Source organism: Heliconius melpomene, chromosome 19 (assembly GCF_056956725.1).
Source record: "Heliconius melpomene rosina isolate 202511_hmr_F chromosome 19, ASM5695672v1, whole genome shotgun sequence".
Taxonomy (NCBI): Eukaryota; Metazoa; Arthropoda; class Insecta; order Lepidoptera; family Nymphalidae; genus Heliconius; species Heliconius melpomene.
Window position 1 is genome coordinate 11,405,222 of NC_140407.1, and position 16,885 is coordinate 11,422,106.

Below are 16,885 nucleotides of genomic sequence, written 5' to 3' on the forward strand. Positions count from 1 at the left end.
TTTTTCGATATATAAATTAGCGTCATTGAATGTAAATTTAAAAAGAAATCAAACAATACATTGATTGTAAATTATAGAAAACATTAAGTTTAGAAATGAGGAGCAGCGTTTTGAGACAGGGGAGAGTCATTAACACCGGAGATCAGCATTTTGCTGCTCTTATTTTCACTTACTCGACTGGTTGTGGCTTCGATCCCCACTCGGGGAAATGAAATATTTATTTAAATTTATATTTCCATTTCTTCGCTCTGGTGACGAGGCAAATCACAGTGTCAAGTTCCGCCACTCAGCAGGCAATGCCTCCAGAATTCGGCGGAAGGTAGGGAACGGAGTGTCTTAACACTAAGTTCTTCTTGCTATGTGCGGGATACAGCGTGAAGCTGATTTTATTTTTGAATTCAATCAGAAATCAAGTAAATATTTAGTTAATTGCATTTATTGATTTTTATTTCCCATACAATAGTAAAAAATATTGTTAAAATATGTAACCAACAATTATTATGCCTTCCAATATTTATATGATATAAATAAATAACAGGCTTTAAAACGATTTTATTCGTCATTTAAAATAACAAATAAATTATTCGTAGATAATTTATTTACGAACAACTTATTCCCGAACGAATTATTGACGAATATAAAAATTTAATGACATCGTATCTACATATGATATCGTTCTAAATAACGTATTTGACTTCATGTGTCGTTTTTAAAAGGAGCTGCGTTTAACGGGACATCTTTATTAATCTGTATTCTGAAAATCCGAACGAAAAAACATATGTCACATTGACAGATGATGTGGCCTACCGTCTTGTGCTAGTGAATTTTATTAAATAATTATTTATTATTTATAATTGAATGTTAACAATAATGCAAAAATGTTTGTGCTTAAATATAGTTTATTAATTTTATTTATTTCGTCATGCAATTGCAGATTACCTGATAAAGTTAGATGTGTAAATGAAGATTGTAGTCGTAAGTGAATGACAATCTGCTTAGTATTGTAAATGTTTAAAGTTTCATTAACAACATTTGCAAATATATATTAATATTATGCTTTTGAATATATTTTTATAGAATTATGGACCTTAAAATTTTCACTGATATCAATGGTGTTTTTTCAGAACCAATATCAAAGGCAAAGACGTTAATGAAATACAATAGTGGTGATCCAGATCTTATATCATTCCCTGCTAATACCGAAGCTATTATTTATATGAAATCAGCTGGAACTCATCCAGATATTTGGTATGCAAATATAAATGGTAAAGCAGGATTTGTAAATTCTTTATTTTTAAAAGAATCAAAGAAACTTGCAAATGCAGAACTAATCTTTCCACTTCAAATAAACAGTAAACAGACTGATGTACAGCCTGATAAGGTACAACAAGCACATGAAGTATTCGAAGGGACTACAATTTTCACAACTGAACCCTCAACATCTCCAATAGAGCAAGAATTAATAACATCACCTGTTGATATACCTTTAGAGCCAGGTACTACTCCTTCACCTGACTTGAAAAGTATTCCAGAGCCTATACAAAATATTGATGAAAGCCAAAATTCTGCGGATACTAATATTGTAAATGATTTAAGTGAAGACTTTTCAACAACTGTAAAGCCTACTGCAAATGTGAATATTCCACAGCAGGAAATAATTTCAAGTAGCGATTCAGATATAGCTGATAGTGATTCTCAAATAGTTAGTAAAAATATACAATATGAAAAGGAACCTCAGATCAGTTATACTGTAGATGAGAAAATTCCTGAAGTAAATGCTCATGTATCAATTAAAGAACCTAATAATGATGACCATGAAACACCTATTTCCAATACACCAAAAGAAAATGTATCAAACAATAACTCTGAAATTAATTCTAATTTAGAAAATGTTATTGCTACAGATAGTGGAAACATATCATCTGAATCAAATTTGAATGATAAAGTGCAAATTCAAGATGTAACTATATCTGATGGCAATAGTGAAGACTCTCCATTTAGCACAAATTTAGGTAGTAATATAGAAATTCCACAATTGCAAAACAATAGTCCTCAACTACTAGCCACTGAGGAAACTATTGACTTAACATCAAAAATTGATACAATTCCCAAAGAACCTTCCATTGGCGATGCCATTGGCATTGTGAGCAATGAAGCTGAGAATAATGCACAAAACATAAATGGTGAGCTTGTTGAGGATAAAAAAAATTATGTTTTAAGTGAAAATACAATTCCAATATTGGGCTTAGAACAAGAATCTCTATACAAGGTTGATAGCAAACCTTTGCCTCTAAATACTTATGAAGAACATACAGACACTATACCTAGTGCTGATATTAGCTTATATACAGATAATAACATACAGTCTTCTGTAGAAGTTTCAAGTGTCATACCTGAAATACAAACTAACCTTGTTGAATTATCAGAAACAATAACTGAGGCTCATACATTAACAGAGTCTTCAACCGAAGCTTCTGTATTTCCCAAAGAAGAAGAGATTCCACTGACTTCAGAATACATGACAATGTCTACCGAAAACTTAATAGAGGAAATTTTCAATGAGCCTACAGAAGCTACCCCTAGTCAAGATAATAATAATAATGATGGATTTATATCAAATATTTATTCAACATTATCAGATATGTTGCCTTCTTCTACTGAACCACCTCCTGAGCCGATTTTTAATCAAGAATATATTCAAAATATACACATCGAAAAAGAAAATGATGAAAGCTTCTCATTTTTCAAGTACTTATTCAACACTTATAATATGGTTATGGGAACCAAAGTGGAAAGTAGTGCACTTTTCCCTTCAGTTGGTAAGTTACTTTTAATAACATGAATTAATATGCTTTATTTTAAATCAGCTTCTGCACACAGCAGGGTAGGCAGAGGGAACCTTAGGTTAAGACTCTCCATTCCCTACTTTCTGCCGAATTCTGGACACATTATGTGTTAGGTGGCAGAACTCAATGCCGCGCCTTGCCTCAAGACCAGAGCAAAGAAATGGAAATATAAATATTTCATCTCCTCGTGTGGGGATCAAACTCACAACCAGTCGGTTCTACAGTCACTCATTGTGTCCCAGTGCCACTACTTTGTTTTAACATAGCTAAAAGCCATTCTGGACTGAAGCTACAACCAATGGCTGTAGCTTCAATCCAAACTTGGGAGAATAAATTATTTTCATACACTCTTTTAGGAACCTTTACTAAGTTATGATTACGGTTAGTGGTATTTAGTAGTTATATGCAATATTACCAATATGGACAGAGTATAAACTGTATTGACACTATATTCTCTCTGCTTACTCTGTCCATGAATATATATCATATTTTACATATTGATAAAAAATGATATTAATATTCTATTCTGTTCCTTAAATATGGCAATCTGAACATGCTAGTTGAACACTAATCCCTTTAAAATTTTGTATACAACTGAATTTCTCTAAAAATATTTCAGGTGAAACATGTTTTACAGAAGATTATTGTGACGGGGAAAGTTTTAACAAACAAAATCGACTTCTTACATTCTTATTAACCACAGCGGGTTCTGTCATACTATTTATTCTTGGTTATTATTATATTGAAAGCAAAAGGCAAGACGGTAGATTGATTGGTGATATAAATAACCTGCAAAGAGAATTGCTATTTTCAACAAAGGTAAATCATTATATTTTGTAACTAATTATTTTCATTATTTTTATTGTTTGTTATTGATATTTAAATACCTACATTGCAGTATTTTATATAAATATGAAACCACTTCAATTACAAGACAATCAACTAGCTAATCTCACTGGAGTCTAGATATTATCTTAATCATAATGATTTTTTTTATATTTGCTAAATTCTTGTATTTAAATAATAGTAACTGTAGTCGTAGGTAGTAGTAAGTTTAGTTGTTAGGTATATAAAAAATGTAAAATATCTAATTTATATTATGTGTCTCTCATAACTAATTGAATTACAGGAGTGTGAGATCCTTAAAGAGGAGCTCACATCTACTAAAAGTAAGCTGGCTGGTATAGAAGATAGTTCTTTCGGCATGGATGACATGGTCCAATCATTAAAAGCTGAAATCCAAGAACTAAAAGAAAATAACGAAAGACTTCGAAGTTCTTTAGATGATAATGAGAAATTACTTAGAGTGTCCGAAAACACTGCAGGGGAATTACAAAACACATTGGGGGAAGTAGAAAATACTCTAAGTGAGCTCTTAAATGAAAGAGCTCATTCAGAAGAACAAATTGCAGAATTACATGGTAATAGTGTTTATTTCTTGAGTTCTTTTTCCAGTTTCTTTTCAGTTTCCAGAAAAAAAAAATATTATTAATTAAACAATCAGTTTTATGCTGTATCCCGCACACAGCAGAGTAGGCAGAAGGAAACCTAATGTTAAGACAGTCCATTCCCCATTTTTTACCAAACTCTGGAGACATTGCGTCTTGAGTGGCAGAGCTCAACGCCGCTCTTTCGACACCAGAGCGATGAAATGGAAATACAAATGTAAATAAATATTTCATTTTCTCGAGTGGGGATCGAACCCACAACCGTCACATTACAGTTACACCCTTTTGCTATTGCGCCATGACGGCCTCGATATATTATTGTTACAAAATAAAAATACTTTTGCTATTATGAGTGACATTTTAATATTTACATCTCTTTCTAGGAAAAATACAAGCTTTTGAAGAGGAATTAATTTCTGTAAGTCGCGAAAGAGATAATTTCCAATTAAAATATGTATCATCTGAGACATCATTGGAAGAATTTAAAAACCAGCAAAAAGTACTTGAAGAAATCAATCAGACATTGGCAGATGCTAACAACACTATTGAATTGCAAAAACATGAAATTGCTGCCCTTAAGGTTAGTCTCATTCATTCGCTTTGCTTTTAAGAATAACTAATAATTTTATATTTACTTTGAATAGTTGCTTTGTAAGTAGTCTTGTTAATCTCTGACGAAAACAGTAGTAATATAATTTTCTATGTATGTATATGTGTGTATCTTTATGTCCTAAACAGATCAATGGATTAGATTTTTTTTGTTTGTAATATGATTTAATCAAGAATGTTTTACAAATTATTTAAATCCATTATAACTTGTCATGGTTCCCTGAACAAATAACTTTTATGGAACTTTATATTAATTTCATTGTTTTGGTAATAGACAACGGCGTTGAATTCCGCCATTCAACACGCAATGTTTTAAAAATTGGAGAATGGTGTGTCTTAACACTAGGTTTTGCTCTCCCTATCCTAATATATGCAGGATACAGCATGAAGTTAAAAAGACAATAATCCAAGAAAACCATAACAGAAATATAGGTAATTAAAAGATTGTAATAAATAATCTATTTCATTTATTCCAGGATGCTATAAAAGAAATGAAAACTGGCTCATCATCTAATACAGATGTGGCATCTCTAATAGATCACACAGAAATAAAAGCAAAACTATCTAAAGCATTGGAAGAAAAAAATACATTTATGACCAAATATGAGGTTAATATAATATTTAAGTACATTTATTTGAACTACAGCATTTTAAATAGTGCAAGGGCTCAGAATTTCATTTTGAGTGATGGAACCTAACGCCAGTGAGAATTGTACCCCCTACAGTCACATTTACAGTTACACGCTTGTGCCTTCGATCCACTTGTTAAATATAATTATATCTTAATAGAATAGTCAAAAAATGCATATATTAATCCTTTTTACCGTAGTAATTATTTTTTTAATATACAAACAAAATAAGGAAAACTTTATTAATAGAAACAATGAATTAACTTAATAATAATATACATACAGATAGAACATAAGCAAAGGGTACAACTAGCTGATGAACTGAAAACTACACAGGAGTCGTACCAAGCTACAAACCAACAAGCCACCGAAGCTCTAACAAGATTGGAAGTTCTAGGGAAATACTTCCAAGAGCGAGAAGCTGAACTTATGAAGTATGTTATTTTCTTATGAAATATGTTTTTTGCTTATGAAGTATCTTAACATTAAGTTCACAGGATCCCTGTACCTACCCAGCTATGTGCAAGATATAAGGGAAAGCTAAAGAAATTGTAATGGTTTTATATGATTTTGTGATTCAACAAAACACCTTTACTTAAACCTATAGGTTTAAAATGTTTATACATTTAAAGTTCTTTGTTTTTAATTGATTTTTTTATTTCCAAGGGAATTAAATGCAAAGGAAGCATTATGGCTCAGCAAACAAGGGGAGTCAGCAAGCACTGTAGAGAAGATAGAATTGTTGCAACAGGAGGTCCAAAGATATAAGTAAGTTTTATAATGATTACTAAAGCGTCATTAGTTCCTTTCCTTATGTAGTTATACTAATATAATTAGCAGAGAAATCAGTTTTACATGGCTTTGTTCTCTGTTATATTACTAGGAGTGATAGTTTGACAAACACTAGTTGAAAAAAACATATTTGTTTGTATAGATAACAGAATTACAAAAACGCACTTAGTAAGTCACAATTCTTACTTTCAAGTAAGTAGTCAGTAGTCAGTGGCGTAGGTAGAGGGGTGCGAGCGGTGCGGCAGGCAACAAAAGGAAAAGGGGCATCAAAGTCGACGATTACTTTGTTTTTTCTTTGTTTTTAGACCTTAGACCATTTTAAAGGGCATCAGGTCCCCTAAGCCGCACCGGGCAGCAAATACCCTAGCTACGCCACTGTATTGTATCACCTATATAATAAGTAATTTGTAGCAATTTAATTGATTATTGACATGTCAAAAGGCTTGCCTTACAAATCTTTGTATACAATGAGAATTCGAATCATAGGACTTTTTCGCTGACGTTTGTTTTGGTTTACACACGTGTTAGTGAAAATATCTCTTTTTAGTGGTGAAACTCCTTATTTACTTAGTGGAAACATTATATAATAATGTAAATAGATCCATACTAATAAGGTGATTGGTAATAGTAAGTAGTTGTGCTGTTTTATAGTTTAGATTAGTTTTAGTTTATAGTTAGGTTATTTTATTTTAAGATGGATCCTGATCCTCCACCTGACCCCCCTGATCCTGGGGGGGGTTATGTAAATTCCACAGTTCAAGCTGTAAATAGAAAAAGGCAAGGTGAGGAAACATCCTCAAACCAGGATATAGTTAAAAAAACTATAATAGACCCATCCACCGCTACTCCTTCCATCCAAAATGTATGGACCCACCCTGCCATGTCCGAAGCCCCAAAATCCTATATTAGTACGGATAAAGGTCCCTTTATTGTGTATGTGTCAAGGGAATCTCCTGACCCATCTGCAGGGACCTCTATAAGAGCTATTAAATTTGGCCAATTTCTCCATACAAATAAAATTAGTGATATAGTTAATGATGGAGTTAAAAATGTTGGTCGCAATAAAATCAGTGTCCAATTTACGTCTGCTGATGCAGCGAATAGATTTTTGGCTAATCCTGTTCTTAGTCTATGTAAATATGTTTGTGTAATCCCGACATTTAATATTACAAGAATGGGTATTGTAAAAGGAATTCCCGTTGAATGGTCTTTGGAAGAGTTTGTTGGCTCACTGATATTCCCTACTGCATGCGGAGAAGTTATAAAAGCAAGACGAATGAACCGGAAGAATGTAAGTGAGGGTGTAGTTACATGGGTCCCAACTCAAACTGTTGTAATTACTATACGTGGTCAACAATTGCCTGAAAGAGTATTCTCCTATAAATCTGTCCTTAATATTGAACTGTATAAATATCCTACAATCCAGTGCCTTAATTGCTGTCGTTTTGGTCATGTTAAGTCACAGTGTAGGTCAAAGCCAAGGTGCTATAGGTGTTCCCAGTCTCATACTGGTGACGCATGTGACATCCGGCAGGAAAATTCAACCTGCATCCATTGCACAGCGAAACATTTTGCAACTGAAAAAGGGTGCCCTGAGTATGTAAGACAACAGAACATTAAGTCGGTTATGTCGCAAGAGTGTATTTCCTATATGGAAGCATCCTCTCGGTTTCCATCTGTCCAACGTTCCTATGCTGATGTTGCTAAGGAAATGTTTTCACCTCCTGTTTTCACAAACTCCCAATCCCAACAAAGCAGACCTGCTGCTTCTTCCCCTAAATCTTATTCTAAAACAGTTTTCCAAGCTCCCCGTCCCCACGCTCCTATGGCAAAGGGATACAATAGACAAGCTCACCAGTCCATTATTAGCAATTGTTCCTCATCCCTTCCTAATGGTTGTGCACTTAGTCAAGGTTCTGACAGTTCAGCAGAATCTACAAAGGATCTGTTAATTGCTTTGACTGACACTCTTGTGAGCATAATCTCAACTGCTGATGAACTTCCTTTACCGTCCTACGTTGCCCAAAACCTACTCAAAATCTTTAAAATCCTTCACAATGGCTCCACTATCCTTCCTACAGTGGAATAGTAAAAGTATTCGTGCTAAAAAGCATGAATTACTTTATATTATTTCTCTGCATAATCCTGTCATTATTGCCCTCTCAGAAACGTGGCTGGTGCCTGACTCCCGATTCAGGGTGCCAGGTTTCGCCTGTTTGAGGGAGGACAGAAATGACGGGTATGGAGGTAGTGCTATCCTCATCCAGCACTCTTCTCCATATTCCCGTATTCCTCTCCCTTCTCATAGTCAACAGTTGAATGCTGTTGCTGTGAGGACCCTTGGTATTTCCTTCCTTTCTGTTTACATCCCTCATCCTTCCCCTTCCATCTTTCTAGAGCTTAAGTCTATTATCTCTTCGCTTCCCAGCCCTGTGGTGGTCCTGGGTGATTTTAACACCCATCACACTTTGTGGGGGTGTTACTACTGTGATGGATTTTCGCCTTCGTTGCTGGACATGATTGATGATGTGGATCTCTGCATTCTCAATGATGGATCACCGACTCGTAGGGTTAATCCAAATCAGAACCCTAGGTCTGCTATTGATCTTTCCTTATCTTCTCCTTCTCTTGCTTCCCAACTATCATGGTCTGTACTTCCATCTACCCATGGTAGTGATCATTTCCCGATTTTGCTGTCCTTAAATAATAGACTTCCTTCCACTCCTAGTCCTTCCCTTCCCCATAGATTTAATTTAAAAAAGGCCAACTGGAACGAGTACGCCGACTCTGTGGATTGCATGTTGTGCAATCTTTCTGAGTCTGGTAATTATGAGAGTATCTTTGTTTACTATGAAGGGTTTGTCTCTGCTATTATGTCTGCTGCTGACCTACATATCCCCAAATACCGCTCCATTCAGAATTGGATGCATTTCAATCCCTGGTGGGATCAGGAATGCTCTGATTCTGTCCTTCGGCGAACATCTGCCGAGGAGTCATACGCAGCCTGTATGACTATGGAAAATTTTATCGACTACAGACGCAAGGATGCGAAGTTTAGAAATTGCATTTGGAAAAGGAAAAAACGTGGTTGGATAAGTTTGTGTGAATCCCTTAGTCCTCGTTCCTCTCCTTCCCTTGTTTGGACAAATGTTAAGAGATTTCGCCGATCTCTTAACAATGTCAGCAGTCCCAATTCCAATAATCCTTCTGTTTGGCTCAACGATTTTGCAAACAAATTGGCTCCTCCTTTTGTCCCATCCCAAGATTTATTTATATCCACGCCGGTTGAATCTTCGGAGGAAATGGATCTTCCTTTTTCCTTTGAAGAACTTAAAAACGTCTTAACGGATTTAAAGGATACCAGTCCAGGTGAGGATGGTATTTCTTACTCCTTTATTACAAGATTAAATGATAAATCTAAACACCATTTTCTAAACATGATAAATAAAATATTTCAATCAGGCAATATACCCAACTCATGGAAGTCCCAAATTGTTATCCCTATCCTCAAACCTGGAAAATGTCCTTCAGATTTTAATTCCTATAGACCCATTGCCCTGGCATCTACTATATCTAAGATTGTTGAACGGCTTTTGAAAAATCGACTGGAATGGATAGTGGAAAGTAGGAATATCTTAGCGCCCTCTCAGTTTGGCTTTAGAAAGGGGCTAAGTACTATCGATAGTCTCAGTATTCTTACTACAGATATTCGACGAGCCTTTGCCAAAGGAGAGTATTTGGTTGGTGTCTTTTTAGATGTCGCATCTGCATATGATAATGTTCTTCTTCCGGTGCTCAGGCAGAAATTGCGTCAGCTGAGTATTCCGCCGAGGATGTCCCATTGCATATGTAATCTGCTGACCGGGAGATCGGTATCTGTAAGACATCCGCTTCTTACTATACCTTCCAGACTTGTCTGGAAAGGTCTTCCTCAAGGTTCAGCTCTTAGTCCGCTGTTGTATAACATATACACACATGACCTTGAATTATCTGTTAATAATTTCTGTAACATCCTTCAGTATGCTGATGACATCGTCCTCTATTACAGCTCAAATTCTATGGAGGACATAACTTTTCGCTTAAATACTGCCTTGCACTATCTTAACCAGTGGCTCTCTGAGCATGGCCTGGCATTGTCGGTAGCTAAATGTCAAGCGGTCGTGTTTACAAAAAAGAGAGTAATTCCAAATTTTCAAATTTTGTGTGATAATATTCCCATTCATCTAACAGAAAACGTCAAATTTTTAGGCATAATACTTGATAAGCGATTGAACGGAGTTGCTCATGCTGAATATCTCAGCAGGAAATGTGAAAAAGGCATTAATGCTTTGAGAGCTGTGTCTGGTGTGTGGTGGGGCGCACACCCTTATACTCAAAAACTGCTGTACAATGCTATAATTCGCAGTCATATTGACTATGGATTATTTGTGTTAGACCCCTTTAATAAATTACCTACTGAAAAATTAAACCGAATACAATATAAATGTCTTCGGATTATCCTAGGTGCGATGAAGTCTACTCCTACCAATGCATTGCAGGTGGAGTGTGTAGATCCTCCACTTCCTATCCGCCGACAATTCCTTTCCGATCGATTTGTGAGTAAAATGTTGCAGCTGTCTTCCCATCCTCTACGGTCTAAGCTATCTAAGCTAGCTGATCTCATTCCTCAAGGCAAACCTTTACCATACCTGCTTGATAGCTTCCTTAGACTTACCTCTCTTCCTAATCCTTTGACTTGTTTTCCTTCTAATCCACTATTCCTTACACCGTATAACGCCCTAGTTCATTCTCCTTGTATCGTCACAAATCTTGGCCTAACCAAGGGAGATCCTGGCACCAACACAAAATTTCAATCCATAGTAAATGAAAATTTTTCAAATCACATCCTCATCTTTACAGATGCATCAAAGCTTTCAAAAGAAAGCTGTGTTGGTGCAGCTTGCTGGATACCAAAATTCAAAATTATATTACAATTTAAATGCCCTCCCGAATCATCTGTGTTCACAGGCGAGGCTGTTGCTTTGTTAGAAGCAGTCCTGTTTACACATTCCCACAATTTTAAACAGACAGTTATTTTTACTGACTCACTAAGCTGCTTAATGGCCTTAAAGGGAAGCCCATTTTATAGTAGATTGAGATCTTCAATTGTTTTAAGGATTCGTAAAGAATTGTACTCTTGTCATCTAAAGGGTTTGGATGTTACTTTGGTGTGGATTCCAGGACATTCTGGAATCAGTGGGAATGAATCTGCAGACTCCTGCGCTAAATCAGCTATTCAGTGTGGCACATTAGACCATTTCTCCAATTCCGCCCAAGATCTGATGTCCCTTGCGGATATTCATCTGCATAAGTCCTGGAATAATTCCTGGAGTGAGTCAAAATCCCATAAAGGTAAGTATTACGCCCTTATTCAACCTGATATTCCTAGGCGACCTTGGTTTTATTCTCAAAGGTTTATTGAACGGAGGATTATTACAACAATCTGTCGCTTACGTCTTGGGCATGCTTCTACTCCTGTACATCTAGCTAAGATCAGGGTCAGGGACCACTCTCTGTGTGAATGTGGCCTGGACGACGGCTCCCCTTCCCACATCCTTTTCTCTTGTCCTAAGTTAACTCGTCCCTTATATGATGTCCTCCCTCATAAAGTCCCTCGTCCTTTAAATGTTCAGTGTTTGTTAATGTTTGTGTTTAGTCCTTTATGTAAATTCTTATGTAAATATATTAAACTTAACAAAATAAAACTTTAAATTAACCCCCATGTAAAATATTATTTATTACTAATCTAATGTGTTGTGTATATATTGTAAATTTGTGTTTGTTTTGTTTTAGGTGAAGGCTGTACTAACACAGGATCTCTTTTTTTTACATGTATTCTATAATTGTGTATATTTATCTTTTTTATTACCGGTCAATTTCCTTCGTGTGTTTTCCATACAACGTGACATTGGCGAAATGAATTGTGCTCAACTGGCACGCTCGAAACGCCATATTTCGAGAAATCAATCAATCACAATGAGAATTCAATAAAAGGGTCACCTTTATCCAAAAAAAAAGAAAATCATTAGAGCAAAATGATTTTATTCCATTAGTACAAGCTAATGCCTCTTTTGACATGCCCCTTTATACATAACAACGTTATGTTTCCTAGTATATTGTTTTATTGTAAATATTGTTTCGTTTTAAAATAAATAAACAATGAACAGGGAGAAATGCGACGCGCTGACACTGGAGCTAGCGGAGCAGGAGTCGTCGAGGCGCGCGGCGGTGGCGGCGTTGGAGGCGCGCGCGCACGCCGCGTGGCTGGAGGCGCGCGCCGCCCGCCGCGACGCTGCCGCCGCGCGTGACGACGCCACCGCGCTGCGCCGTAAGCTGGCCACCACTGCCGCCTCCGCCGAGCCGCATAGACGTTAGTTCAGATTTTTTCACAAATATTTATTTGTTATAAATAAAAAAATATATTTTTTTAGTTCTATTAAGATAAATGCTTGCAATAATCGTCACCACCCATCTAAAACTTCTCTAGAGTGATCTTGATAGCGCATCTGGGTCTCTTTATTGAAAATACATTATATTTTAAATTGCACATTGCTGTATAAATAAATTATAAACATAATGGCACAATTATAAACAAAACCAATTAAAAAAATAACATTATTTTAAAATGCTATTTACACATAGATCTTAATGCTTAATTATGTATCAATAAGGTTATGTTTAATATATATTTCAGAAGTAGCTTCGCCGTTAGAAGCAGATATCGGCATGCCGGCGACCCTACCGCCATTAGCGTTTCTACCACCACCATTGTTACCACCGTTACCGCGCCCACCGCCCTTAGGCCGCTTGCCATCGCCACACCCACCCAGGTAAGCAAAATGATTTCTATCATCTATCTATATATTCTCAAGCCATGTCAACTGAAAAGTTTGTTTGGTCGAACATAGTAATCTCGACAACTACTGTTTCGAATTAAATAAAATGTGTTGAATAGTCTATAGTATAGGCAATACTACATAACGTTAATTAGTTAGTAGTTAGTTAGGTAAAAAAGGTAGTCTTATACCACGTAATTGCAGATTAACGCTAATATAAAGTTTATATCATATATATATACGTAAAAGACATACATTTATCCCATGGTTGGAAATCGGACCTATGAACAACAAAACTTCACTGCTGGACCTTAGAAGGTGTTACAGTTATTAATGTTTTACAGCTAGCAAGGTGGTGCTGACACCCATCTTGCTTGCTGTAAAACATTAATTAACTTCTATAAATAAAAGAGTCTAGCAGGAAAATCGTGAGAAAGCTACACTGGCTTCTAATTTTTTTTTTACTAAGGTAGTATTGGTTTTTATCCGAAATAGCCATACACAACATTTTTTGTCCCTAACCCTTATAATAAGTTTATTATAATTTTGTCTATCATTAAATAACAATGGAAACTTTTAAAACACTGCTCAAGTTGCCAATACCAAAAAATGTTGTTATGTAATTTTAATATTTTTTTCTTCTCATGTAGCATCAAGAAAATAATCATTGCATAAACATTTTCAATATCAATAACAGATGAAATGTGTACGTTTGCAGTAAATGCGTTGTAGCAGCATTTAATTTTGTTTTCTTATATTTTAGATACAGTGAACGTCGCTATTCGTCGGACAGCCGTTACTCGCCCGAGAGTCGCTACTCGCCCGAGCCAGTGCGCTACTCGCCTCGTTCGCGCCGCTCGCCTCGCTCGCCCCGCTCGCCGCGATCGCCTCGTTCACCTCGCTCACCTCGCTCACCCCGCTCGCCACGTTCACCCTACTCCCCACGTGAGCGAAGACGCTCTTTTGATAGGTCGGTGTATCTTTTGATTTTAGTACAGTTTCTAAGCATATAATTTTTACAATGTTTATTAATACAATGTTTTTTACAAAAATATACTACTGTAAGTAAAAAAAAAACAGTCAAATTGATAATAATCTCCTTTTCTTACAGAAGACGGTTAAAAATGCACAGTTTCAAACCCTACTATGTTTCAAAGATTCTACAGCATTTCAGAATGCCGTAGAATCTCTATTTGTAAAATTGAAAATAATCTCTAGTTCTATTAATTTATTTCTACATATAATTGTAAAAGTTAGAAAATACTAATTGATATACTATAATTTTTAAAGATATAATGGTCGCGGGTCGCGGTCCCGGAACGGCCCAGCTGACACTGAGACAGAATACAACTCCGATAGCCCCACGCGGAGACCGCCTCGCAGGAGGTACTCCAGGCATTCAGGTGATCCATTACAAAATTTTATAAAATCACATCCAATTAACGTAATTCACTCTTAACGCTGTTTGCTGGTAGCTAAATCAGAGATCTCAGCGTAGATAACGCTATGCTTTGTCTTATCAGTGTTGAGATATGATAATAACATAAATAAGTACAGATTCCAAAATGTCTTTAAATGAACTTATTTATAAAAAATATGCAAATAAAAGGTTATAAAAATTTAACGCACCCCTGAGATTTAATACACCTCTTAAATTACTATTTATGTTACAAGAGAATTCTTATATATAATTTCTTTATTTCAGGTCCCAGCTCTGGGTCTGGATGTTCAACTGAGTCTGAGAAATAATTTAAAACTTAGTCGAAATTGCCTAATTAGCATTGGAGCCAAATTATGTTTTCTATGGGTAGGGTAGAAACGAATTATTAATATTAAATAATAATGTTTGCATCGAAGAAGCCGTGCACTGAGAGTTGAGATGAAGTCGCTTCACCTTCGAGTCTAAAAAAACGTAAACGAACCACACACATATTTATACATTGATATTATCGTAATTATTTTTAATGCTAGAATTGTTCAATTTTTATTATTTATTGCGTCTTTATTATATGTATATTCAAAAAAATCTGACTTTTACATTCATTTGTGTAATTTTAAAATCTTGTTGATTATAAATACATGTTGTATTTATGTTTTTTCCTTTAACTCTAGAAACTTACAATCCTCTAAACTTGTATCTTGCTATTTAAATTAATTGTAAATATATATATTGTAAATATAATAGATATTGTTTTCATTTCAAACATTTGTGGGTTTTCATTTTTGCTTAATGAAAAAAATGAAATTAAATAACAGGAGACAACCCCTCACCGAAAATGTCAATAGATAAAATTAACGTTTTGATTTCATGTTATTTTGTTTTTCCTTTTTCTTTATTGTTATTTACTCTGATGAGTTTTCTTGATCATTATACTAATCATCGTCAAAGCATTCGTCATCTTCATAATTAAGTCCTTAATTTCCACTGGAAATGGAGGCATGGGGAACCTTGTGTCTTTTGTATATATATATATAAGACACTAGGGTCTTCCACTGCCGTTCTCCACTTTCCGCAACTTGTCGCGTTACCAGAGTGAAGAAATCAAATTATTTCACAATCTCGAATAAACTAATTATTTCGTTTTAAAATAATGATTTCCTTCAAGGAAATCTAACAATTGTACGTTATGAAGTCGAAGGTTATCATTACAAATTTCAATAACATAAAGCGATGAACTTGTAAAAAGATATAATAATAAAGAAAAATAATACGTTTAAAACTAAATGGCTACTCAATTTACTCGGAATGCGGAATAAATCTTCCTGAAATTAATGCCGGTGTGAACTGTCAAGGTCTGCTCTCTTACTTACTCAACTTCTTTCTCTTTGTAAGGTCTTTTTCTCTTGCGCATAGCAGAGGGAGCCTGGAAACGTAGTGTTAAGACACTCCGTGCCCATTAAAACATTTCCGTTCCTAATGCCGCACTTTGCCTTGTTACCAAAGCGTAGTGTATAAAATTTATAATTTCCCCAAGTGGGAGTCGCATCCACAACCCGTCGCGTTTAAATTCACACGCTTATGCCCCTGTGGCGTAGGGCGTAGGCTGTGACTAGCCTAGTAAAGCAAATGAAAAATAATATAAGAGATGCGCCTAAAGCTTAGCAAACAATCGGTGGAAAATATAACAAGGCCAGTAAGTAAGTAGTTATGACATTCTTATTATGTTTATATTTTTCCTCTTCATAATATTTCCATACATTTCAAAATTTTTTTCATAAACATAGTGATGACATAAATTACCTACCTCTTAGAAGTGGCCGCCTTAGATAATAATTTTATTATTACAGTACATATTGGCCGTCGTCGCACAGGGACACAAGCGTGCGACTGTAAATACAACAGTTGCGAGTTCGACTCCCATTTGGGGAATTAAATATTTAATATTTTCATTTTCGCATCTGCTAACGAGGCAATGCCGCAAGATTTCGATGAAAAGTGCTGAACAGAGTCTCTTTACACTATGTTTCCAGGTTCCCTCTGCCTACCCCGCTTTGTGCGGGATAAAATTAAAACAAAAATACAAACGTATATAATGTAAATGTATACTTTATATATGCTTATGTGAATGTATATATGTGAAATATACAAGGTTAATTGTTCTTAATACAGAGATATTATTATTTTGTTGCTATCATAATATTTTATTGCATCAGCTGCTCGACGACGAGATAAGGATAAAAAAATA

The 16,885-nt window shown here is 35.4% G+C and overlaps 1 protein-coding gene across 1 annotated transcript; it reads left to right on the forward strand.

Annotated features, from left to right (window-relative positions):
- The first annotated feature begins 775 nt into the window (after positions 1–775).
- On the forward strand, positions 776–15,403 carry Tango1 (transport and golgi organization 1). The gene is made up of 13 exons (XM_085203765.1): positions 776–975; positions 1,125–2,819; positions 3,466–3,665; positions 3,976–4,267; positions 4,678–4,874; positions 5,380–5,511; positions 5,818–5,966; positions 6,199–6,300; positions 12,531–12,733; positions 13,058–13,193; positions 13,963–14,169; positions 14,490–14,602; positions 14,905–15,403. Exons 1-13 carry the CDS (start codon positions 879–881, stop codon positions 14,946–14,948), a joined length of 3,567 nt encoding a protein of 1,188 aa, XP_085059891.1. The 5' UTR covers positions 776–878; the 3' UTR covers positions 14,949–15,403.
- The last annotated feature ends 1,482 nt before the right edge of the window (positions 15,404–16,885 follow it).

What these genes read in the sequence shown, in the direction of transcription:
- Tango1 (XM_085203765.1), top strand. Translation starts at nt 879, where the DNA reads ATGTTTGTGCTTAAATATAGTTTATTAATTTTATTTATTTCGTCATGC. An exon ending in CTCCGCCGAGCCGCATAGAC is followed by an intron (nt 12,734 to 13,057) that starts GTTAGTTCAGAT and finishes TATATATTTCAG; the next exon opens with AAGTAGCTTCGCCGTTAGAA. An exon ending in CGAAGACGCTCTTTTGATAG is followed by an intron (nt 14,170 to 14,489) that starts GTCGGTGTATCT and finishes TAATTTTTAAAG; the next exon opens with ATATAATGGTCGCGGGTCGC.